The sequence below is a fragment of the Siphateles boraxobius genome, unplaced genomic scaffold (genome assembly GCF_051911475.1).
Source record: "Siphateles boraxobius isolate OS27281-9 unplaced genomic scaffold, OSU_SipBor_1 5, whole genome shotgun sequence".
In the NCBI taxonomy this organism is placed as follows: domain Eukaryota; kingdom Metazoa; phylum Chordata; class Actinopteri; order Cypriniformes; family Leuciscidae; genus Siphateles; species Siphateles boraxobius.
In genome coordinates, this window is record NW_027509141.1 from 30,532,354 (window position 1) to 30,558,826 (window position 26,473).

General features: G+C 37.1%; 1 protein-coding gene across 1 annotated transcript in view; it reads right to left on the reverse strand.

Moving 5' to 3' along the window:
- Window positions 1–15,416: 15,416 nt before the first annotated feature.
- xxylt1 (xyloside xylosyltransferase 1) overlaps window positions 15,417–26,473 on the reverse strand; it is a 37,805-nt gene continuing 26,748 nt past the window's right edge. The window contains exon 5 of the mRNA XM_077203798.1: window positions 15,417–18,711. Coding sequence (XP_077059913.1) covers window positions 18,315–18,711 — 397 coding nt within the window. The 3' untranslated portion in view covers window positions 15,417–18,314. The remainder of the gene's footprint in view (window positions 18,712–26,473) is intronic.

A 26,473-nucleotide genomic window follows, 5' to 3' on the forward strand; every position in this document is an offset into this window, starting at 1 on the left:
ATCTGACTAGCTGAAGACGTTACTGTAGCTTAACCCATTAAGACACGATACTTCCTTGAAAAACTTTTACAGCACAGTGTTACAACAACCATAATGAAATGAGCCTTCACAATAGATAATGCTTTATGGCAATTTATCTGTTCAATAAAATACCTCACTCACCTGCGGAGTAATAAAAATGCTATATCCTCATCACTTTTATAACATTTCAAATCCCTCAGTTCTTCTTGCCATCTCTGAAATGCCAAGCCAATGTTGATTCTTGATTTATTACGAGCTCTGTCACGTTCTCTTTTTGCCAGAAGACTCTCTTCTATTCAGCATGTTTTTTAAACGTTGTCACAATGAGCAAGAAATGTTTTTAAACCTTTCTCGCTCATTGTGACAACTACCCTATGCCAGTCCCACACACCATAATGCATTAAAGTGCAAATTTACGCAAAGAGAATCAGGGTAAGACAAAAACGTGTTTAGGAAGAAGGACTGATGATGTGTTAATTTTGAACAAAAATAGTTACATGTACATTCGTCTGTTGGTATGTCCGTCTCTCAACTTTCTACTGTGAAGAAATGAAGGAATAGTTTGTGAAAGGGGAAAAATATTTGTAGCTGATCCTGCTATTCACCTTTGGCTGTTGGATCAATATGTGTGCTTAGATGTCAGAGCTGACTGCTTTTATTACTATTTAAAGAGTGAAACTGAAGCTTTACTGAAGCTCTCTTTGATCCACAAACCTATTTTACATTAAAAAGCTCTTTTCATTTCTCTCTTTGCTTTGTTAAAGTATGTTGAGCTTTTCAAAGACAGCATGTCAGTATTTTCTGTGGATTCTGTGCATCTGAGTTCATTGCATCTACAGCTGTAGCCAAGCTTACCTGATAATCCGACCTAAAGACGTCTGAAGGATTGTGTTTCCAAGACTTCAGACCACTGAGCTAAATTATTCAGTTGTGTAATTCAGTTTCTATAGACACGAATTTCTACACCCACATACTGATCCGACAATTGAATGGCCATTTAAATTAAATGAATTGCACCTAAAAAGACATATTCTTGGAATAACATGGGATCATTCTGTGATACTTTTGCGTTTTTTTTAAAAGGCTTGATGCTGGTCTCTATTTACTGCCATTGCACGAGCATGAGTTGGACTTTTTTATTTTTTTATTCACCTTTTATGGTTCATAAAAAAGGGGGATACGGCATTAGAACGACACCAGGGTCAGTAAATGATGACTTAACTTTAAGTCTAAGTCAACTTCATTTATATAGCGCTTTTAGCAATATAGATTGTTTTAAAGCAGCTTTGCTGTGATAATAGGAAATTAAAGTAACAGAGATTGTTTTGGCTTCACAGCAGCTCTTGAATAAAATTATTGTCTAGTTAAAGTTAGTTTTGATTGATTCACTTCCGCCGCAACGATCATTAGTTATTAACTCAGCTAACACGACACCGTACTAGCAGAAAACCCTTAATGCGATCCGACCGCTCATTTGCACAAAACAGTGCCTGGTGGCTCGAGAACGCAAACCATGAAATAGGTTCCAAGGTACAAGTCTTGAAAAATTTATAATACAGATTTTTTTATCCCTTCCACGAACCGGAATTATCCCGACAATTAACGTTTTATCTGTACAGAGGTAAAGGGAAGGGAAGGCCTTCACAGGGGACAGACTAGTTGACACTTTAGGACTGCATTGTCGTCGTGTCTAGGCGCAGGTCCTTCATCAGATCCAGATACGGCATAACTAAAAAGTCCACTGATATACTCATTCCTTGATCGGTTTCCTTCTTTAATGTATGTTTATGGTATGAGTTACCCAGCAGAGTTTTATATTTAGAGTTAGGGGTTAAGAAAATGCCTTATTGAGCACCACTATGCAGTAAAGTTTACATTAATAAAGTCTAGAATCAGTAACTTGAATCATGTGAAATCACTCTTCCTTGCAATGTCATTCAGGCCAAATAACTAAAAACTAATCACTGACAAGATGATGCTTTCCTTGCCCTCAACACTTTAGAGAATCAGATTAATGTGTATCCACAGTCATCTGCACCCAGTTTTACAGGAAACTTTTCTCACACAAAGAGGACAATGGCTGATGCTTCACACTTGTAACCTTTGGTTTTGGTACAGATGACAAGATTGTTTGTCTGTACAATAGGATGCTTCTATTCATCTCTTCAGGCTGTTATTACGACTGAAATCATGTGCCAAGCAGACACACGTGTAAACTGACTCATCACATGGCCATTAGACAGCAAAAGCATGCAACAAACAGCTGTTTCCTCCTATGTAACAAACAAAAATGATCACGTTTTTGCAGTGGAAAATAAATAATTACTTTTATTACAACTGCAGAGACGGGTAGGTGTACTTTTGAGAGTACTGACACATTAACTATGTTTAGATAATGGCTATATTTAACTTGATAATAACTTGTGCACAAAATAAGAATATCACATTAAACATCTGAGGATAAAGCACAGTTTCCATCTGATGTGTTCAAGAGAACAAACAGGAAAAAAGAGAAAAAAAGAGAACAGACATTGGCTCAGGCATTGTCAAAGTGAAGATGCTGTAAAATGAAACTGGTCCACTGGATAGTCCAGTTATCCATTCACATCCACTGTTGAGGCAAAGTGAGTTTTTCGTTGCGCATTGAGGGATTTATTTGGTAAATGTGTTTCCATTGTAGTTCATGAGCATGTCTTATCTGATAATCTTTTTTTTTTATCTCAATTAAGCTCACAGAATTGACACACATATTGGCATTTCCATCCAGTTGTTTATGCGATTTTCCAAAATTTGCATAAAAATAAGTGTATGGAAACTAGCTATAGAGACCAGCTCTTGTATCCCTAAAGGTACAACATTTGCACATTATCCTCTGACAGACTAAAATGAAATAAAAATAGCAAAATTAACTAAGCTAGAACAAACTGATTCAGCAACTGGTCTAGGATTAGGAATCGACAGACAAATTAACTATGAACCAATTCTTTTAATGATTCACTTTGCTGACTCGCTAAAAAGTGGGTCATTAAAAGAAATGTATAAAATTGCTCAGTAGGAGCTGGATGGGTATGTGTCAGTTAATTATATTAGACTACATAGTAGCCTATATAATATAACTGTGATTAATTATTAGCTGCCTCCTCAGAAGTATTTACAGAATCGTTAATGGAATCATGAGGGAATCAGACTGATGAAACAATTCCCATTGCTGTTCACTAGCACCTGATTTTCTAAGATCTGAGTTGAGTGAGTGAGTGAGTGAGTGAGTGAGTGAGTGAGTGAGTGAGTGAGTGAGTGAGTGAGTGAGTGAGTGAGTGAGTGAGTGAGTGAGTTAGTTAGTTAGTTAGTTAGTTAGTTAGTTAGTTAGTTAGTTAGTTAGTTAGTTAGTTAGTTAGTTAGTTAGTTAGTTAGTTAGTTAGTTAGTTAGTTAGTTAGTTAGTTAGTTAGTTAGTTAGTTAGTTAGTTAGTTGAGTGAGTTGAGTGAGTGAGTGAGTGAGTGAGTGAGTGAGTGAGTGAGTTGAGTGAGTGAGTGAGTGAGTGAGTGAGTTAGTTAGTTAGTTAGTTAGTTAGTTAGTTAGTTAGTTAGTTAGTTAGTTAGTTAGTTAGTTAGTTGAGTGAGTTGAGTGAGTTGAGTGAGTGAGGGAGTGAGTGAGTGAGGGAGTGAGTGAGTGAGTTGAGTGAGTGAGTGAGTGAGTGAGTGAGTGAGTGAGTGAGTGAGTGAGTGAGTGAGTGAGAGAGTTGAGTGAGTGAGTGAGTGAGTGAGTTAGTGAGTGAGTTGAGTGAGTGAGTGAGTGAGTGAGTGAGTGAGTGAGTGAGTGAGGGAGTGAGTGAGCGAGTGAGTGAGTGAGTGAGTGAGTGAGTGAGTTGAGTGAGTGAGTTGAGTGAGTGAGTGAGTGAGTGAGTGAGTGAGTGAGTGAGTGAGTGAGTGAGTGAGTGAGGGAGTGAGTTGAGTGAGTGAGTGAGGGAGTGAGTGAGGGAGTGAGTGAGTGAGTGAGTGAGTGAGTGAGTGAGTGAGGGAGTGAGTGAGTGAGTGAGTGAGTGAGTGAGGGAGTGAGGGAGTGAGTGAGGTAGTGAGTGAGTGAGTGAGTGAGTGAGTGAGTGAGTGAGTGAGTGAGTTGAGTGAGTGAGTGAGTGAGTTGAGTGAGTGAGTGAGTGAGTTAGTTGAGTGAGTGAGTGAGTGAGTGAGTGAGTGAGTGAGTGAGTGAGTGAGTGAGTGAGTGAGTGAGTGAGTGAGTAGTCCTGGGGACTTCAGTAGAAAGAAATGAGAGAGGTCAGGAGAAACTATTGATCTATTTCTCATTAACTGAGTATATTATACCCAAGACATCTGCTTAAACACTTGAGAATGTGTTTCTGAAACAGTCACTGATTAGTGTGCTACCAAATAACCATCCAAAAGAGATGTCGAATTACACAATGCATATCTACACCTTGCAGAGCAGATACTTTCTATTTTATAATATGAAATAATACAAATAAATTCAGAGCTCAACCAGTGCTGTAATTTGGATCCATCCAGCCATGGCTTTTCAAACTAAAAACTTTCAAACAAGTTTGCCTTGAGAAACTTGGCTTTTCTACTTAAAATTCTACCTTTGAGAGTACTGACACATTATCTATGTTTCCATTCAAAGTTGCGAATTTAACTTGTGCGCAAAATTTGAATATTGCATAAAGCATATGAGAATAAAACACTGTTTCCAATCCAATGTGTTAAAAAAAGAATCTACTGAAATTCTGAATAATTCTTCACATCGAATGCTGAATCATGTTTACTACCTCAATTAAAATTCAATTCAATTCCTGATTTGAATTCAACGTAAAAAGCATTCTTAATTCAATTCTCAATTCTGGTTCAGCAGAAAAAAAACAAGAAAAAAAACAGCAAAAGTTAGTTAAGTTGATTTGTTGCTGGTCCAGACCAATATCCGACTTGGACTATGTAGAATGCAGCTTCAATATTTCAAATGACAGTCACCTGACCTCAATGGACCTACTCCTCTGACACTTCATCTTATGAGAACGAGAGCTCAGGTCAGCCTGAGCAGAATAAACCCATCTTAATTCTTTAAAACTCCCAGACACCACACACAGGCTCTCACGTTAGAGTTACATCTACAATCTCTTTATTCAGGAATATGTGTCATCCAGGACCATCATGCATCAGTAGAACTCAAAAGCACCTCAAGGGAAAATGGCCATCTAGATGTGAAGTCCATTATCCATTCTCTCAAGTGACCCTGTTTATAAGCGAGACAGACTGAATCTCTCCTTTTCCTGGCTATGTGTAGATCCGTGTCTGCCAAGCAGATTGACAAATCATTGTTCTGCACACAAGACAGACGAATATACCACTGTCACAGTACGAGGAGAGATGACAGACAGAATAATGCCAAGAAATCTAGGGTGACGCCGGCACAAACACCAACACAGGCCTGTCACTTTTCACATTATTTAGATCCAGTGGCAACGTTTTCCTGTTCTCAGAGTGGACTGTTATGTCTGGTTTAGATGGGCAAATTTCCTCATGGATCACAACAAGAGAGACCAGCACTATGGCAGTCTGAGGGTGTAAACAGATGGCATTGTTTTACGGGAAAACAGGTGCTTGGATGTTTGCATTTGAAACCCAAGAAACCTATACAATTCGAAAAAAGGATTATTGTTGAGAGACGAATGCTGGAGCGATTTACACAAACAAGTTTGCACGTGCCATCTCTTCTGGAACAAAAGGGAATTGTGTTTTGGAGTTGTTTGTTTTGGGGGTTTTATCAATACAGTCTGGATTACTAAAATAGCAATATCCCAGAACGCCCACGAAACGAACCCAACTTCATGAGTCACACTGCAGAACCGCTTCAATCTAACTGGAACACCATCTGCAATCAACCATGACAAAAAAAGCCTTCATATGCAATCTGGCTTTAAAAATGTCTCTCTTTGTATCTGCAGAAAGGCAGGTATGAATCATGACTCGCATGCAGGTTCAATAAAGACTAATAATCGGGTCCCTCACGTGATGTGACAGCTGGAGATGTTTCACATGCTCAAAGCATGACTGATTATTACTATGAATAATTACTGCATGTAATTGTTGTGGAAGCTACATACTTATCATAACTAATAGTTGTGGTGTACAGTAACAAAAATGACACAGCATGTACTGTGTAATGTGAGAGGGGGTTTCGTTCTGTAAGGTGAAGCAGATGGTCTTGTTCTATCAGATTCCTGAACAAGTCTCTGTGTGTCACAGCGTGTGCTGAGACATTGTACAGAAGCTTCTGGAAGTAATCACTGTGGCAGCTCGACCTGTGTGATGCTGGAGCCACTCAAGAGAGAAACACACTGCCTGATGCACTTACTGTATCAGAGCTGCAGGATTTTTCTAGCACTAACAGCCAGCAAATCTGTGCAAAAAAAAAAATAATTAAACCCCCCCAAAATTTTTTTTTTTGCATTTATAAATAATATTATAAATTAGTTATGCACTACCGTTCGAAAGTTTGAGGTATGATATTTTATTTTTGAGAAATTAATAATTTTATTCAGCAAGGATGCATTAAATTGACCAAAAGTGACAATACAGGACTTTATATAGTTCAATTTCAGATAAATGTTATTCTTTTGCTACTCTTTGGTCACTTTTGACTGAAAAAAATCCACAAAAATATTAAGCAGCACAACAGTTTTTTCAACATTGATAACAATAAAAAGAAATGTTCCTCGAGCAAATCAGATCAGTATATTAGCATGATTTCTTTAGGAATGTGTGGGCTTTTTAATTATAGGCCTTTTTCATTTTGATTTATAGTCATAAATTCTGCCCCCAAACTTTTGAACGCTAGTATATATATTTCTAAAGTCTAGATGCATCCTGCTGTTAACTCACAGTCAGAACTAGACAAGCTTTCACATGAAATCAGGACTCCTTTTTATTCTGTGACAAAGCCTGCCATTGAGATTTTAAATGTGTTTGTGAAAGGTAGAAAAAGAACAGAGTGGGAATACAACTGAAGTGAAAGAGAAGCAAAGAGTAAGATACACGGAATAAAACACTCAATTCACTGGCATCATTACACAACACTTAGAGGAAAAAAAAAAAGTTGTTGTTCGTGTTTAATGTAATGTGGTTCTCGCGTTGGCTATTTCTGGAATGAATTCGTTCACAAAATGCAGCTAACAGCGGTTTTTATTTAGCTTCTGATCGTGTCTAAGGGGAGAGAGCGGCTTTGTAAAGAACAAGTCCTCACACTTCTCTACTGAAGTACACAAAAACTTTCTCCGAGGACTGCAGTCTGGACCGTTTCACTGCAGAGGTTTAACTGATGAATATGAAAAGCGGAATAAAAGTGAGAGAGTGTGGTCCGAGGTTTCAGAAGGGAGGAAAAAAACCCTGCTGTGAAGGAAATAAAAGCAGTGAGGGCCATAAAGGTCTGTGCCACTGAATAAAAAAACTGCAGTTACTAAGAAAGCCTTTGCATCATTTCCATAAACTTTATCCGATTCCTTCGTTTAATGTCTAAACAGTGCTCAATTGTGCTTTTAACACAATATGTTAATGTTTTTTTTTTACTTTATGATATCTATCATCACAAATGAATCCTACAGTAAAATTCTTAACAGTTTATTACAGTAAAGCTACATGCTAGACAAAGGGAGGCTAATTTGAAGAAGCAATTACAGTAAAATATAATTAGGTGTCCAAAATTTGGATTGGTGATTGTATATGAAAATTAATTAAGGTAATTTCAAACAAAATCTATTTATACACTATTTTAGAGCATTGTAATGTAAAAGCAGATTATATTTAATGCATTAATTATATAAATTATTATATAATGTATAATAATTAATATTTATATAAAATTATTTTATATTTATATAATGTATTTAATATATTATATAAATTATAATATAATTAATGAATTCAATTATTAACTTAACAATTATATAAGCATTACATAAACAGAATGTAGATCTATAATGTTTCTTAATATAACTGTAGAGTACTTAACTTAATTCATTCATGAATGATTACATATAGTCAATAAGTGCTTTTTGCACTGTGACAGTTTGCAGCAAATGATACACTTTTTTTTAAACTTTTGGATACTTATAAATACAGACACCTACTAAGGCAAAGACGCAACATATCAATCTGAATCTCTATAAAATCCATCTGTAAGGAGAAAAAAGAAGATTAAAGAATATGTGTCTGCGGATGAGGGTATTATTTGCGATGCCCATCTCAACAGGGATTCTCTACAGATACCCATTATATCTACCACCAGAGAGCCACAAGGGAGCCAGAGGGTTTTATCCCAGACCGTCACACTGACCTACATTTTGTTTCCACATTTCTGATGTTCCACAACATGCAACAGTTTCTTATAACTCCATGAGTCATCGCAGAGAACCTGCAGAGATTCAGAAATGAGCATCAATTCAACACTGTTCCACCTGACAACACTTGTCAGCAATTTCACACAATAAAGGAATCAAATTTGCACCGGCCAAGACAGCTGGGTGAGTGATGTTGTTACAGTGAGTCATTTTAAAGTGAATGAAGGGATTATTGATTGTGAACAAAAAGAGGAGCATGAATGCAGTATAATTCTAGCCATAGATGAATGACTCCTACAGCAGATCAATGGGAAGCAATCAGAAGAAAGTTTGATGGTTTAATCGTTTGTTTGATAGTTTTACAGGCAAACTGAAGTGAAAGGGTTAGGTCTATCAAAAATTTTAAAAAGTCATCAATTGTTCACCCTCACGTCAAGACTTTCATTCATTTTCTAAACAAAAATAAGATATTTTTAATGAAATCTGAGAGATTTCTGTCCCTCCATTGACAGCTACGCAACAGCCACTTTGACGCTTCAAAAAGTTCACAAAGAGATCGTAAAACGAATTCCTTATGAATCGAGTGAATTAATCCACATTTTCTGAAGAGACTCGATCGCTTTATAAGATGAACAGATAGAATTTAGGCTTAGAATTTTTTATCAGTGGACTTAAGCTTACTAAACCTGCTTGACGTGTGAGAACAAATCCCATTGGTTCTTGCGGAAGCTTAAACGTGCTGTGGAACACGTGATCCTTGATTTCAAGACAAAATAGAAAAGAAAATGATGGCAAAATTCACTTTGATAATATACATACAATTGTGCATGGTCTTAAGTTGCATCAGTTTCCAAACCATTATAAAAAAATTATGTTTAAAGAATTTTCTGTTCAGAAGTTTGAGGTCGGTACACTTTTTTTGATGTTTAAAAGTGTCTTCTGCTCACCAAGGCTGCACTTGTTTGATTTAAATACAGTAAATAGAGAAATATTATTACAATTTAAAATACTGTTTTCTATTTTAAAAAGTAATTTATTCCTGTGATTTTTCAGCATCATTACTCCAGTCTTCAGTGTCACATGATCCTTTAGAAATCATTCTAATGTTCTGATTTGATGCTCAAGAAACATGTATTATTATTACCAATGCTGAGTAGAGTATCAGAGGCACGAGCTGTACAGGCTCCGCCCTCTTCTGGAAAGCGGATGGGGACCAGCAGCTAATTTGCATTTAAAGATACATGCTTGAAAACAGCATGTTTCTCCTTCCATTTAAAAATGGGCATTTACAACATGGTATAATAAATGATCTGTGGGGTATTTTAAGCTGAAACTTCACAGACACATTCTGGAGACAACTGAGACTTATATTACTTGTGGAAACCTATAAATGGAAAGTTCAAAAGAACAGCAATTATTTGAAACTGAAATATTTGTAACATCGTTACTGTCACTTTTTGGATCAGTTTATATGTCCCTGCTGAATAAAAGTATGAATTTCTTTCAAAACAGCATCTAACTGACCCCAAACTTTTGAAAGGTATTATATACATACTTTATATAGTTACCACTTTGTCCAAATAAACAGAATCAAGTCTCAAACAGATATTGTTTAGTTGGATATCATGTTTCAATCTGTCACAGTTTCATGTGTCCATCAATGTTAACTTCTCAGCTTGTCTTTTTAACAAACATAAGCTGCAATATGCTCAAAAAGACTTTAAGACTTGAAAATCAAAAGATAATCACATTAATAACTCAAACCAATCAGTATGTGGCATAAATCAGGAAAAGAATCGCCCATAAAAGGTGAAACCTGTGCTGAAGAGCACTTTGTCAAAGAGTACAAAACAGAAAAATCTATTTAGACTGCCAAAGAAGATCAATTGCAGACATCAATATTTCATTAATATTTCATCTTAAATGGCTATCACTCTTCACTCAAGCCTACAGTGCAATATTGGATAATTATTTGAAGATTGTTGCGTTTTTTTCTCACATCACATCAAGCTTTCAGACAGCCGTGTTCCAGCCACATTGCTCAGTGATTGAAAGATCATGAAACCTTCATTTGTTGACCTTTAAAGGCCAGAGAAGCGGAGATATCTGTACCTGAAATATTGTGTTTATATGGGAAAATCAAGAACATTCAAATACCCTTTAAATGCTAAACGGTCACAGTGAGGGTATAAGAGTACAGACGTGATGCTTCTCTCACCATGCTCCCATTTCCTCCTACAAACTGACATGGCAACAGACTGTCAGCGTTCAGTCATTATGGTGTGCGGTGACTCAACAAGCTAAAAACACATGTGTGAGAACAGCAGGCTATTGATAACACACACACACAGACTCATAACTCTTTTCAGAAGACAACATGACATTAAAAATGACCCTATTTAAATACTGTTCAAAACTGTTTGGGGTTGATAAGATTTTTTAATGTTTTGTAAAGGAGTCTTTTATGCTCACCAAGGCTGGATTCATGTGGTCAAAAACCAGTAATATTGTGAAATTATATTTTTATAATTTAAAATAACTTTTCTATTTTAATGTATATTAAAATGTAATTTATTCCTGTGATGACAAAGCTGAAATTTTAGCAGCCATTACTCCAGTCTTCAGTGATCCTTCAGAAATCATTCTAATATGCTGATTTGGTGCACAAGTAACATTTATTATTATTATTTATCAATTTTGAAAATAGTTGTTCTGAAATCCAGGATTCTTTGATAGAGAGAAAGTAAAAAAAAAACATAATTTATTTGAAATAGAAATTGTTTATAACATTACAATGTATTCTGCTTGGTGTCCAAACGAAATTTTCTCTTTGGGAGGAAAAAAAAAATCATTAGGATTAGTGGTCGACCGATATATCGCCACGGCGATTATTATTTTGACAGCGCTGCAGACTTTTATTTTGACGGGCGGCGCTGAGAACAGCACGTGAGAAGAGAACGGTAGCGCCTGAATCTGATCACACAGCGTACACTCACATTCTCCGTCTCTCTGTCAGTCACATCTAATACTTTGTTAGACAGAACCGGTGCGTACAGAACTGGTAATCAAAGAAAGTAAATGGTATGCGAAAAAGTAATGCGTTTGCCTTTATATTATTTGTAACCGAAAAGGCAAACAATCAGGCTAAAATACTTTCTCATTTACCGTCAACATTCAGCAAATGCGCATCTACATTTTATTCACATATTCATATATTTTTAAACAATTACTTTATTTGTGAAAAATACTGTAATAGGATTGCAGATTCAAGAAGTTGCCATATAAAGTATAGGGCCTAAGCATGTTTATTTTTATATATTTATTAAATGTATCTAATTTATTAAATATTGATTTATATATATATATATATATATATATATATATATATATATATGTGTGTGTGTGTGTGTGTGTGTGTGTGTGTGTGTGTGTGTATATGTATATATATATGTATATATATATATATATATATATATATATATATATATATATATATATATATATATATTTGTTTGATATATAAATATAAATATCGGCTTTATATCGGCCACCCTGCTCTCTAAGATATCGGCATCGGCCATCAAAAAACCCATATCGGTCGACCACTAATCAGGATCCATTTTGGTAGTAACAACCCAATCAACTCCAGATGGATAAAATGATGTCCTGCCCTAACATTTTCTTTTTTGTTATATCACATTATGTTATTAAAATAGGTTGCAGACATCATTTCATGTCTATTATATCTATCATATTTGAATGAGTGCCAATGGAGAGAAATCTGTAGCTTTCTCTAAAGATGGCACAGAATAGGACTTCCATCATTGGCTGGGCATAAAGTTGAAGGAAGCATATCGCACCTGGGTAATTTAACCTCATTATCCTGGACCAACATTTCTGAAACTCAATTTCAGGCACAATGCTGGGCTTTCATTCCATCTGGCAGAAATCCAATGACATCCATCACTTACATTTCACATGGCTAACTGACTTTCCAAAAAAAAGGACTGCTGCATTCTCAGAGAGTTTGCCCAATGTCTACAGACAAAACAACTAAAACTACAAAATACTAAAATACATGAGACACAAGCATCACTCCATTATAAACTAGATTTTAACTTGGTTTTTGTTTTGTTTTTTGAAATTGCAAGTGGTGCATCCTTGGGCAAAACTTTCCTAGACAAGACTGGACAAATCTTCCATGATTTTTAAAGTTGTCAATGATATTGTGGTCCCTAAATATGGTATAAAGAGCACACATTTGTCTTGATGATGTTCTGGTCCCGAGTCTGAAGATTCAATCATTGTGAATCTAGATTGTCAGAGTCAAATTTTCTAAAGTAAGAAAAGAAGAATGGCACGATTTGATATGTCATTCATGTCCACAGCACAAACTGTGCAAGATGAGTAATGCATAAAAATGAATACTAGAAAAATCTCTTTGATGCTTGCCTTACATATTAGCCTACTGTTCATTTGCTCTCACTTTCAGTTCAAGAACTTGTCAACTAATTCTCAATGGGATGCATCTAGTCTTTTCTTACCTCCCCTTGATGTAGCACTCAAAGAGAAGACTTCTGATGAATTCTTATTACCCCACAGCCCTTCTGACAACACACAGGAGGGGGAAAAAAGATGTGAAATGATGTTCATTTGGGTACATTTCAATTTCAAAGGTCCCAATGTTCAGCACAGTGAGTCACAGCACCAGTCTGAATATGGCCCTATCAAATAAAAGAACAGAAGTTAAAGGAATATCGCAAATAAATGCATGTTCTACCAATTTATCTGTAGGAGAATTAGATTATGATCATATTTAAGGGATAGTTCACTCACCTACAAGTCATTCCAAATCTTTCTTTCTTTCTTTCTGAAGAATTGAACTTGTTTATGTTTAATGAAAGTCAATGGAGTCCAAAACAACATTGGACCCCATTGAATTTCATTGTATGGACAAAAAAAATGTTTTGTGTTACATGCGTTACAAGTGTTACATGTTTAATGACATGAGGGTGAGTGCATGATGACAGAATATTAAGTTTTGGGTGAACTAACAACTTAAGGTGCACACTTAAAATATGCACACAATGGGCATAAAGTTGGATAAACAATTGTCTAAAAATTAATGGAAATGAATTTATTGTCTTTGGAACTAAATGTCCTGACTCTGTTCGTGAATCATTTATTTTATACAAATGCATCAGCACAACATTTTATATAACTTATTTTTAGATTTATAGGGCAAACAAACAAAGAACTCACCTGGTGCTTTCATGACAATAGACCTAGGTATATAACTAAAAGCACCAGAATAGAATTTTAAGAGTGGAAAAATAGGTTATTGTGCTACATTAATGTGGGTCAGTGCTGCCCTCACCTGCAGTTTTGTGATTGTGAGCAAAGCCCAAATAACCAGCACCTTTCTGACAACAGAGGGCCTGAGGAGACGATGGACAAAAAGCATCATTTAATCCGACTAAAAGGAGGACTCTGGTCACTTCATCCCCTCCTCACAGGCTTTAGAAAAGTCATGTGTGACGTGATTCAGCTTATAGAGTTAAACAGAGCAGCGGATGAGTGGATACACAGCACGGTGATGTGCCCCTGATAGTATATGAGCTTGAAATTAGGGTAAATTAATCATATTTTAATGGGATGAGCGCAGTTAAGAGGCTGCACGAGTCTGATGAGTCCTTGCTCCGATGCTCTTATCCATCAAGAAAAGATTACACTGCAGTGCAAACATATCAGTGAAGGAATTAATTATATGACAAAAGTGCTTAGTTTAATGACAAATATGCATCTCTGTTGATCGATTAGATGCATTCCTGAGGATTAAAAAAAAGGCCCTCTATGGCAACTAATAACCAGTAATATGTGCATGTGTGAACTAAAGCAAGAATCACTATGACTTGCCAGGGTTAAGGATTTGAACAAACCTCAAAATGAGATTTTACACTGACAGCGATTTGCAGCATCAAAGTGAATGGATGTAATTCAATTTTAATAAAAGCTGAATGACGGTTGCACTGATAATAAAAATCTGGCTAATACAGATAAGCTGATAATTAGTTAAATGTTATACAGTAGCTGAAAACCAATTAATGGCCAAAGTCTCTAAATGAATTAAAAAAAATGAAAACCACTAAAAACTAAAATCAATAGATTAAAACATGACTGTAGAAATCACATCATTATAATAAACCGCATGAAAAATGGATAATAAGAAAAACGCTTTATGATGTTGCCAGGCCAGTTGGCGATGTCACATTGTAAAGAAACACGTCATACACATGTGCATGGCATCACCGCTTTCACAAATTCTTATTTTTTTAGATGATAATAAAACGTTTTCAAAAGTTTGCGTTTTTAGGCTCTCAAAAACAGTTGTCATGCAAACGAAAGGCCAAACCGCAGAAAAAGTTTTCCATTTTTAATTGATCTGTCATGTAAACAGCTCCTCACTCAGACTGCAAATGAGTTTATGACAACATCTCATAAATTACAGGAAAAATAGTACTCTGGCAGGTCAGGAGATTAGCCCACAGTTTTGCTGTTAATCTTAATGAAGTTGATATAAACTGCTTAAGATCCTTCTAGACTGCCATTCTGAGATGCTTTATACATAAAACATGTACATGTAGGTCTTCAAAAAACAACATGAGTGCACTTCTAGCAGGAGGGCAAAAGAAGATTCTCAGAAGCCGCTGGTGAACAGGATGATCATTTGTGTTGTTAGGTGACAGAATTTAGGTCACATTGCCGCTTTCCTGGACACCCATGCTGCAAAACACTGCCAGCTCAGACAATGTTGTGAAAATTGGAACAAGATGAAACTGGGTTAAAGGACATAGGCCTCCGCACAACACATAAGGATGCTTGATCAAATTACAGAAACCCATCTTTGGGTATTCAACTGGAGAGTTATCTAATGATTGTGAGAGCTTTACTTCAAAGTCAAACTGATATAGCCACACTACAACATGAAAAAAGATGTTTCACAAAAACACACTAATTTCTAATGCATAAAGGAAGAGAAATGTAAAAGAAACTTAGGAAATACAAGGAAATTTTATTCTGACCAACAATACATTTGAATTAATAGAACGATATATTAGATATATAAAAAATTTGGTGCTACTTCACTTCTGGAATTTTGTTCATTAGCAATATTCAATTTCCATGACATACATAAGACAACAAGTGAGTGTTTTACATTTAATACTCAAAATTGAAGGACAAACAGGTGGTTATATTGAGAAAAATAACCTGTTCTGTATAAGTCTAGTTTGTGGAAGTTGTATTAAATTTTCCTCATACTAAGAACTTGTTTTACTACATCAAATTTCCCTGAGTGGTTCCTTTGAAAAAGATTTGTTCACAAAAAACAAGGTGCGGCCGCGCACACACACACACACGATAAAATGTAAACCAATTTTGTGTAAAATGTTCATAAAACAAATTGTGACTAGCCTTTTTGCCTATTTACCCTTACTCTTAAAAAGTTTGTGGTCATTAAGATTTTTTTTGTTGAAAGAAATTACTACTTTTATTCAGCAAGGATACATTAAATTGATCAAAAGTGTCAGTAAATACATTTATAATGTTACAAAATATTTCTATTTCAAATAAATGCTGTTCTTTTGATCAAATCAAATAATCCTGAATGAAAAAAATCTTTCCACAAAATATATTAAGCATAAACAGAAATTATGATAATAAGAAATTATTATTTAGCAGCAAATCAGCATATTAGAATGGTTTCTGAAGGATCATGTAACACTGCAGATTAGAGTAATGATCACAGGAATAAATTACATTTTAAACTATATAAAAAACCTTATCAAATTGTAATATTATTTTACAATATTACTGCTTTTATTGTATTTTTAATCAAATAGATGCAACATTGGTGATCATAAGAGACTTCTTTCAAAAACATAAACAATCTTTCTGACCCAAAACCTTTTAATGATAATGTACAAAATAAGATTTACACAGAAAAATGCTCTGCTCATCTTTCATGAATGAGACACAATGTAACGCATAAGAAATAAAACAGGGAAAAAGGGTAAGAATACTTCATGTGATTGGAAACTTTGCTGAGACCATCAGATTAAAGGTTAATTAGTTTAACATTTTGCTTTTAACTTGATCAGGCAAAAGTAGGTCTCTATAACTGAAATGTCTAGACAAAACATGAGTGCACTCCTACCAAAACAAAAAACAAATTAACTAAAAATCCCAAAACACGCAGTCCTTAACTTCACAATATTCAATTATTAACACAGAAGAGCTTGAAGTTGGATCTCATGGCTGCCTGGCAACACATGTGAGGAGTCATTTCTAAGTTCTTTCTCTCCGGCCTGTTGATTTGACTTAGCAGAGATTATGATGCGCTTTTCACACAATCCTGTGCAAAGTTTTGCCAACAGCAACATCGTTCAATAAATGCCAGTCAACCACAACAGCTAGTGCTCTGTCCACAAAATCTAGTGCATATCTCCCTCAGAGCAGAGGCTGTTCCCTTTGGAATTCTCCAGCAAATCCCACTTCCACATTTCTCAGCCGGATTATAGCACCTCGGCAAAAATGTCACATAAAACAACGATCAGATGTTCTAGATGCTTCACTGCCCGGCCACAAAAAAAAATCGCTGTTTGGATTTAAATAGGCAAATGCTTAAGAGTCTATGATTGGATCATTATTGCAGTGATTATTATGTTTCTAGCATGGTACATGTTTGGCAACAGTTCTTCTAACCTTAATTGATAGAGTATGTAGCTTTATATTTCTTAAACAACCATGTAGGAAGACACATCATGGCCATATTCCACGATGACAAGATTCATCAGGCTCAAATTGTGAAAGAATGGTTGGGAGGAAGCATGAAGAATCATTTTCACACATGAATTGGCAGTTCTGAGTCCAGACCATAAATTCATTGAAAGTCTTTGTGATGTGCTGGAGGAGACTTTAGAGAGTGCTGGACTCTTGCATTGTCAAAACAAGATCTTGACCAAAAATCGATGCAACTCTTGATGGAAATCAAGAGTTGTTGTGATGTCATTTCCATCAAGAGGTTCATCGAGATCTTGTATTGGCAATGCAAGAGTCAAGCACTCTGTAAACCTTTGCCAAATATATAACATGCTATAAACATAATAATCACTGCAATAATGATCCAATCATAGACTCTTAAACATTTGCCTATTTAAATCCAAACAGTGACATTTTTTGGCCAGGCAGTGTATCTTGTCTTTTCTAAAAGGCGCACATACAGTTGCACATCACAGAGAAAACAGATTTCCAAAAGTCAGTGCTCACACATGTAAAAATCTCAGGAAAGTGGGTCAACACCCCTTTCTCCCCATCTTTTCTCCTTATCGCTGCATAAAAAAAAAGAAATGGAGTGGAGAATGTGGCATAAAATGGGAATGCATATCACAGAATTTAAGTTAAGAGAGGTTGAAAACAGTTAAAGTGCTTTACGGACATAAGTGGTACCTTAATATGACTGCAAGAGTGCAACTGTACCTGTAAATAATACAGAGAGGCATTGAGGTAAGGAAAAGTGCGCTCTGATTGGCTCCTTCCCAACCTGCAGTCTAAGAGCATTTCGATGTGATACCTGCATGAAGAGTGAGTGAAACTACTGAGAGTGAGTCAAAGCCATACTGAATCATTTAAAAAGAGAAAAAGAACCAGTATTTAAACCATTTCTTTCAGCAACTTTGGAAAGGCATCAATAGCCTCAAGCGTGTTAAATGAATGAATGATGTGTTAATGGCTGGAGTATATAGTGTAAATGTGGTATGCATGGGAATGCTAGCCTATTAGCATCTCTAACAACGAGTCACTTCTGCCTCGGTCGACTTGATTTTAAATTGTTTTTTCAAGATGTGCAAACAAAACTTGAGTTTAATCAAAAATTTAGCATTCGAAAACCCTCAATCATCAGGTATAGGAGTGTTGCAATTGCCGTGGTAGATGTGCACCGGGCCATCGCAGTGATAGTACAGCTGGAAGACGTCACCGTACCCATGTTCCCTCCACCAAGTGCAAAGCTGTCGGTTCCATCCACATGAAAGTGGGTAAAACAGTTCCCTGTGCTCCATCCCGATCATGGTGAAGAAATCCTGATCGCCCAGATGCCCTCGGAAGTGGTATTTCTCAGCGAGCTGGGTAATCCGCCCGGGCTCCAGAAGCTGGTTGTATAAGGTCGAGTGACGCATGGCTTCGAGGTTCAGAAGCATTACGCCGCTGTTGAAGCCGGGCAGACCGTCTGGTGGAGGGTCGCCTACATGGGACTTGGGATTCTCTTTGCGGTACTGCCAGAATGTGTGCCTACAACACACAGAGAAGACAGAGGAAAAATGATTAAAGCAAATAATTATAGCTTTAGTATCATACCTAGGTTAACAGATGTGAACAAATCCATAACCCTTAAACTTAAATTATGACACTACCCAGGTATGCAGAAAAAGCTGTTTTTATCTCAAGAACTAGGTGAAAGTAGAGCTGTTTCAGGGAGTAGAGACTTCACTGAAGAATAGTGAAGCTAAATGTGCGCCGAAAATAGCAGAAGAATGATATTTCCGGTGTAGGATGCATAAATCATAGATAAGTAAAAACAAGCATTAAGGTCTAAAACAACAGAGAGCTGTCCTGCAACAGAGAACCAGAACCCACACTTATGCCCAAACAAGTACTTAAAAACGGCATAGAATGGCTAAATCATTATAACTTTGAAGTATGAAGTTGGAAAGTGAAAAATTTAATCTGAGACTTTGACGTGACATTGACCCAAGGCTATAAGCTTGAGGCAAACTCAACTTAAGGGCTGTGGCATGTGGAAAATCCTAGCATTTTTTTTAACTGGGAATTTGCAATGAAGCATAAGGGCTGGTGAAAGTCCAAGACCATGCACTGCTCACAACGAAGACTGTGGAGTGCCAAATCTATGCTTATTCAAAGTAGCTTTGATCCATCAAGTCAATGCCCCCTGTGGGGAATTCCTCAGAGCTTCTCCTGAAGTTCATAGATTCTCTGTTACTCTAAAAAGCCCAAGCTGGGTAGGAAAGAACAAAGAGATTTCTGAAGTTGCTGCTCCTGGACAGTTCATTTGACAGCAGGAGAACAGAACCAGACAGGATGACACAAACTTAAAGCTTTTATCTTTCTCACAGAGACTCCAATTTAGTGGGAGCATTTCACTGAGAAGGCTTGCTAGAGTCAACAGGAGCACAGGTAAACAAGAACAAGACAACACTAACTCAGGGTCCTTTTGAAGCTTTGATGCTGCTAAAAGAGTTCTGTGAGATACCTGCTCCTCTAAAGTCTTTAATATAAAGTTCAGGAATAAAAGTTAGTTCTTTTGTTTAAAGGCCTGCACGTTTTATTTTAAAAATGCTGCCATAAATTTATTGATCTTTTGTAAAAAAAAATTTTTTTTTTAAAACACCAAAAAGTAGTGATGGGCTTTTAGAACATTTACATTATTTTTTTCAAACCAGTGATTTGAAAGATGAAACTGCCAAAGTCACATTATTTCAGTAAATAAGGCTTCTTTAAGACATAACGGTTTCAAAATTTCATGTTCCCTTTCGAAAGAAACTCGCGATGTGTTGATGGCACTTTGAGAACACCCCTGCGTGATTGCATCTGAAGCGCGTGTCAACTAGTCCAATGGCGAGAGTGAATGTCATGACCAGGAAAGTATGAAAGCACATCCGGGTTAGAACCGCGCTAGCTTCTGTGGGCTCTTAACGTGGGGAAAGCAAATGGATCTCACGGCGGGGTTTGAGACAGGCCTCGCCCTTTCTCAACCTTTACCCGTTAGATCCAGTGCTCTCTCTCCAGAGTTGAAAGGGCTGACGTGGTTCGAGAACTGCGTCGGGCTACGATCTGTCTCTCCGAGCCACTAAAGAGACCGCTTGTGCACGGGTAGTCAATGGCAGCTAATGTGGCTTCGGAGAGACACCACTGGTTAAATTTATCTGATATTATAGACAAGGATAAATATTTTCTGTTGGACGCCCTGCTATCGCCTCCTGGGCTCTTCGGTGAAGCAGTTAGCACCATGGTAGAGATGTTTCAGGAGGGGGGTCAAAAGTCAGTCAGTTCGGTTATTTCCTGCCAATATGATCCAGGTCACCGAAGTGACGGCTCTTATTACACCACCGGCCACCCTCGAGAGGCTGGTTCCCTTAGTAGATTATCTGTCAGAGTGGAAGACTACCAAATATATCTCAGTGGGTACTGTACAAAAGGGGTACAGAATCCAGTTCGGTTCTTGTACATCACGCTACAACAGGGTGTTACTCACAGTGGTACATCCAGAGCAGGCTCTGGTGATGGAACAGAAAGTGAAAGAAGCAATAGCTATTAGCGAAAGAAGCTATAGAGCTGGTTACTCCGGCCAACAGAGACTCAGGGTTCTACAGCCGGTATTTCATTGTTCCACAAAAGGATGGGGGGTTTGCGTCCCATTTTAGATGTTCGTCTTCTCAATCGTTCAGTCAAGAAATTGAAATTGAAAATGCTGACGTTGAAGCAGATCGTGACTCAAATCAAATCTGAGGACTGGTTTGTCACGATAGATCTGAAAGATGCTTACTTCCATGTCTCCTTCCTTCCACAACACAGGAACTTCCTAAGGGTCGCTTTTGGGGGCAAAGCCTACCAGTATCGGGTTCCTCCATTCGGTCTAGCTCTATCACCCCGCACATTCACGAAATGCATAGATTCAGCTCTAGCTCCGCTCAGACTGCAGGGCATACGTATTCTGAACTACATAGATGACTGGCTTATCCTAGCAGAGTCGGAACAATTGGTGGTTCGGCATCGAGATGTCATTCTCGCACACATGAAAAAATTGGGTTCGAGATTGAATGCCAAGAAAAGTGTACTTTAGCTCCACTCAGACTGCAGGGCATACGTATTCTGAACTACATAGATGACTCAGTGCTGGAGAAAGTGTACTTTCTCCAGCACTGAGAACCACCTTTCTTGGTGTCGTGTGGGATCCAGTGACAATGAGGGCCGTGCTCTCGCCTGCTCGTGTCGCTTCGATCCTCACAGTTGTAAAAGAGATAAAGCTAGGCCAGTCACTCAGTGTAAAACAGTTTCATAGGCTGTTTGGTCTGATGGCAGCTGCGTCCAACTTTATACTTCGGTGGTCCCCTATATAAATCATCAAGGGGGTCTGCGTTCATGTCCACTATGCAAACTGGCGCACCAGATACTCTTGTGGTCCCTAGGAAGTTATTCTCCCTGAGAGCAGTCTATATTCTGGGACATCAGAATATAGGAGCAGATATCCTGTCGCTGAGGCTGGGGAATGGAGGCTCAACACCGAGGTGGTGAAGCACATTTGGGAAGTTTATGGCCAGGCACAGGTGGATCTGTTCGCGTCTCAGGATAAAACGCACTGTCCACTTTGGTTTTCTCTTTCGAGTGTGGTTCTCGAACCTAATATCCCATCTTGACGGCTCTCCCCTGGAGCTGCTGGTCAGGAGGGACCTTCTATCTCAGAAGGGGGGATCAATCCTCCATCCCCACCCAGAAACATTCAACCTGTGGGTCTGGCCTCTGAGGGGGCCCAACTCATAGACTCTGATCACTCAACTGAGGTTGTAGAGACCATACTAAACTCCAGAGCTCCGTCAGTGTTTCTTTCCTGGAAAAGAGCAACAAAGTGATTCTTCAACATATTTAATGTTCCACAGAAGGACGGATACTGGTCTACAATGAAATGAGAAAAATAAGATAGATTTATCCTTTTGGACTGACCTATTCCTTAGATAAAGATTAATGCATCTTCAGCCCAAGCACTAAAAACATTTCTAAAAACAGTGACACTTCTGTGCATCTCTATTCCTTTAATTCCAGCCCCTGTGGTTCTGAGGTGGTATGATACAGAATATTTTTACCACCTTCTGTGAGTTTTAAGAATGAAATATTCATCAGGAGATATGAAAAATGCTGCACGAAAATCTAAGGGCATGACTGAAGAACTCTGGGTCAGGATCTATGCGTGCCTGGGCCATCCCTAATGAACGAAGCTTCAGAAACATCCCAATTATAGCCGCATTCTCCAGTCTTTAAATGGAATTTGTGAAGTCAGAGTTGAAAACAGCGGGTGTCATCTTGTGGGTTTCAGAGAGCAGAATGCCATCTCTTCAGCTCAGCATCGACATTTTAACACAAACAACTTTTCCCTGCTGTTTAACGGCCTCCTTCATAAACTCCACAGGAATGTCAGATGGCACATCCACATTTCATGTCTAGTTTTACTATCTTCTTTATGAGTGGCAAGACCTATTTGTCTGTCTGAGAGGATGTACGTGCTCTGCAGCACAAATCTAGAAGAATTCATCACGATCAAAAACTGGATGTAAAGCAAACCATGGTGGGTATTTTTTCAACTAAAAGCGGGAAAATATTATTTAAAAGTGTATTAAGAATAGCCTACATGAAATGCTACCTCTGAAATTAGCATCAGAAAATACAACTAATTTATTGTTAAAACACAGCCATCTTCATCAGTAATTTCCACCACAGAATGCTGTTAAACACACACATAATTAATATAATATAAAATAATTAATATAATATAATAAATATACTTTAAAAATAACTTTTTATAAATATTTGTAAAAATTATATTATTATTATGTGGTGATGTGGTTATAATGACAGAGATTAAAATATATAATAGGCTTATAATTATATTTCTAAAACATTATATCTTAAAGGAAATTTTTTTAAATAATTTACAAAAAATATATACGATTTTATTCCAAATTGTAATTTTCACAGTCATTTCAGAATACAAAAAGCAATGGAAATATTCATGACCTTCAGTCTGTTTTACTTAATCAAGGTTTTAAAATGAAAACACTAGGCATTTGCTAGGATGTTCTTGGTGGATGTGGATATGAATGAAAGTTTAAATATGTAGCTAGCCACTAACAAGGTCATAATTTCCAATGCCTCTTACAGGCTAATAGGCCCAATGGGCTTTTACACATGAAATAAACATTTCCTTCAAATGGTTTCATTCTTGGAAATGACACCGTTATGCACTTATACACAATCCATTTCCCATGTCAGAAAAAAAAAAAAAAAAAAAAACTAAAAAAAAACTGTTTTATAAAAATTAATATATTACGAAAGCTACTGCAGTGAAAAACACCATGTGGCTTGTGTGTAGAGCCACATGGTGCCACTCAACTGACACAACAGTAAACTGCAATTAGTTGCTGGTGCTTAAGTCTTAAAGGCTAATGTATTTGTTTTTTAGGACATTAGAGCCTGTGCGAAAACTAGGAGACTTAAAAATGGGAGAGAAATGAAAATTACCACCCGATTAAGGCACCTGATGTGACAGCGAGGAGGAGGAAACTTTATTCACCAAAAAAGTGTAAGAATTTTCTTTTGACAAATATTTAATTAAATATTTGCGTAACTCATTTTTCTGTCATTCTTTCTCAATCGTTTGCACTGCACATGCCACTGGAAATGATCTGCCATTTGCCTCGAGCAGAGGCAGCCAAACCCCCATTTGAAATATGTCAAACAGTGGCTCTCAAAAAATGAAAGAACATTCTGTGACAAGCTCTTTGTGTTTTACAAGAGCAGAAATCTGTGTGCCTAAAAAACAGGTTCAGAAACAAACGAACAAAAAGAAAATGCTGTCATTCCTCATACAGTCTTTTCCTCATAATGCCTAATGTACACTGTAAGAAGAAAATCTGAAGAAAAAACAAATACGATACTGGTCATTTTCTGCCAGAACATTATCCGTTAAGTTTTTGTTTATTTTATACATTTATTATAACTTTTTTTAAAAGGTTATTTGAAAATCTGTGTGTATATACATATAAAAATTAATATATTTACACACACTATAATATTTTATCAATATTAAATAATAATATCACATATATACTGTATGTATATATATAATTTCATTCTATGCTTATTGGATTGTTGTATAGTTAGTTTAGCAACATGTTAATGTCAAACTCTGTTACGTGGCAGACACTTCCCATGTCGAATGTCCCAAGGCTGCTTACAAATGCCTGTAAGTATTAGGATGTTGCATTATAAGTGAGTTCACTAGGGTTTAGGAAAAGAACTAGTAGTGTTACACGGTTATATAGACATCAGACACATTCAAACAATAGTACCAAAGGGATGATGATGCCCTCTGGGAACCGGGACCAAAAGATCAAAAGTTTAGAGCCTGCTGACCACTGAAATGCAGCGTGCTACTTTTAATCTTGACAAAGCCTTTGGCTAAAGTTCAAAGCTGAATATTGTTATCTGATCTACTGTGATTTATGATTCAGCAAAAGTAGCAGGAATTCTTACAGTCACCATGAGCATGACAGTGATTCTGCACTCAAATACAAAATGAACTATTCCTTAAAAGACATACACTTAATACATTTAATGTGTACTCATCCTTTTCATAACAATGCACATCTCAAGAAATCAGAGTAGCAACAAAACAACAACAACAAAATATCAAAAATGCTATTACTATAAAATCAGTGTGGTAAGTAAAGATAAGACTTGCTGGAATTCCCTGCAGAGTGTGAACAGAATCAGGAAGAGGGATCTTATGCAACAAGTTTGTGAAATATTAAACACGGCACTCTGAGAAGCCAGCTGAATTTTAATGCGTCATCAAAGATGAGCATTTTAGTGCCAGCGGCAGCCGCTGAACGAGGCCACGGGAAGCCCCATCCATCAACGCTCAGCTCTAGAGGTCAGGAACTAACTGGGACGGAGGAAAAGAATGATTGGGGGAAGAGAGCGAGCGAGACAGACAGGAAAGATTCAAGCCTGATGGAGGAAAAACAGGGTAAATGAATCCTTGTTCTGGAATAAAAATCAATTTAAATCAAGGCATGAAACAAAAAAACGGGTATGTAGACGGGTGCAAATGGAAAAAGGACCGATTGGAGATTTCTTATGAAATCTTGAAAAATACTTACAACTAGTTTCAGAAAGCTGCAAAGGCCGCAACATGCAAATATTTTTCTGAACTAATTACAAACTATTGTCATAAACCTTAAGTTCCTTATCTCATTATTAACTCGGTTTTAAATCCTTCTGTGCATTTTATTTTAGAGCTTTCTACTGCTCTCTGTGACAACTTTGGAAAGTTTTTTGTTCATAAAGATCACAACTTTAAGATCTCAGTTGTCTAACTCTGTATATACTATGCATGATGCTCCATCTGGCCTGAGTAACTCAATGTGCTAGAAATCTGGGAGTTCTATTTGATCACAACCTAAAATTTGATAAACAGATCAGTACTGTTGTAAAATCATGCTTTTTTCATCTTCGCCAGCTGTCTAAAGTGAAACCCTTTTTATCCCAGAGTAACTTTCAAACAGTGATTCATGCTTTCGTAACAACTCGTCTAGACTATTGTAATTCACTATATTTTGGTGTCTCTCTTTATTTTGGTGACTGCCCTCTCTCATCTACAGCTAGTGCAAAACGCAGATGCTAGACTTCACACTGGGACCCTAAGTATGAGTCGGTCACCCCAATTTTATCCACACTGCACTGGCTACCTGTCAAATTTAGAATTGATTTAAAAATTGTATTATTTGTTCATAAAGCTCTCAACAAATTGTCCCCTCAGTACCTGACCGATCTGCTCTGTCCGTACACTCCTTCTAGAACTCTGAGATCCAGTGATCACGGTCTACTCATTGTGCCTAGATCCGGACTTAAAAAAACAAGTTGATCGTGCTTTTGCTACTGCAGACCCAAAACTTTGGAACAGTCTATCTCTTAACATCAGATTAGCTCTCTCTGTGTCACATGCCTGTCCTGTCTCGTGTAGCACATGTGGTGTTTTGTGTTCCTGTCTCGATCCCACCTTCCTTGTTATCTCATTATTGGTTTCATTTGCCCCACCTGTTGATCCATCTTCACCTGCCTGATTTGTTCCTTTTATAAGTTGCTTAGTGTTTGCAGTCTGTCGGTTCGTTGTCTTGTATACGTCTCCTGTTTTCGGTATGTTTGTTTTTGAAGTTTTTGTTTGTTTTATATTATGTTTTCCCCCTTGTGGGTTCTTGTT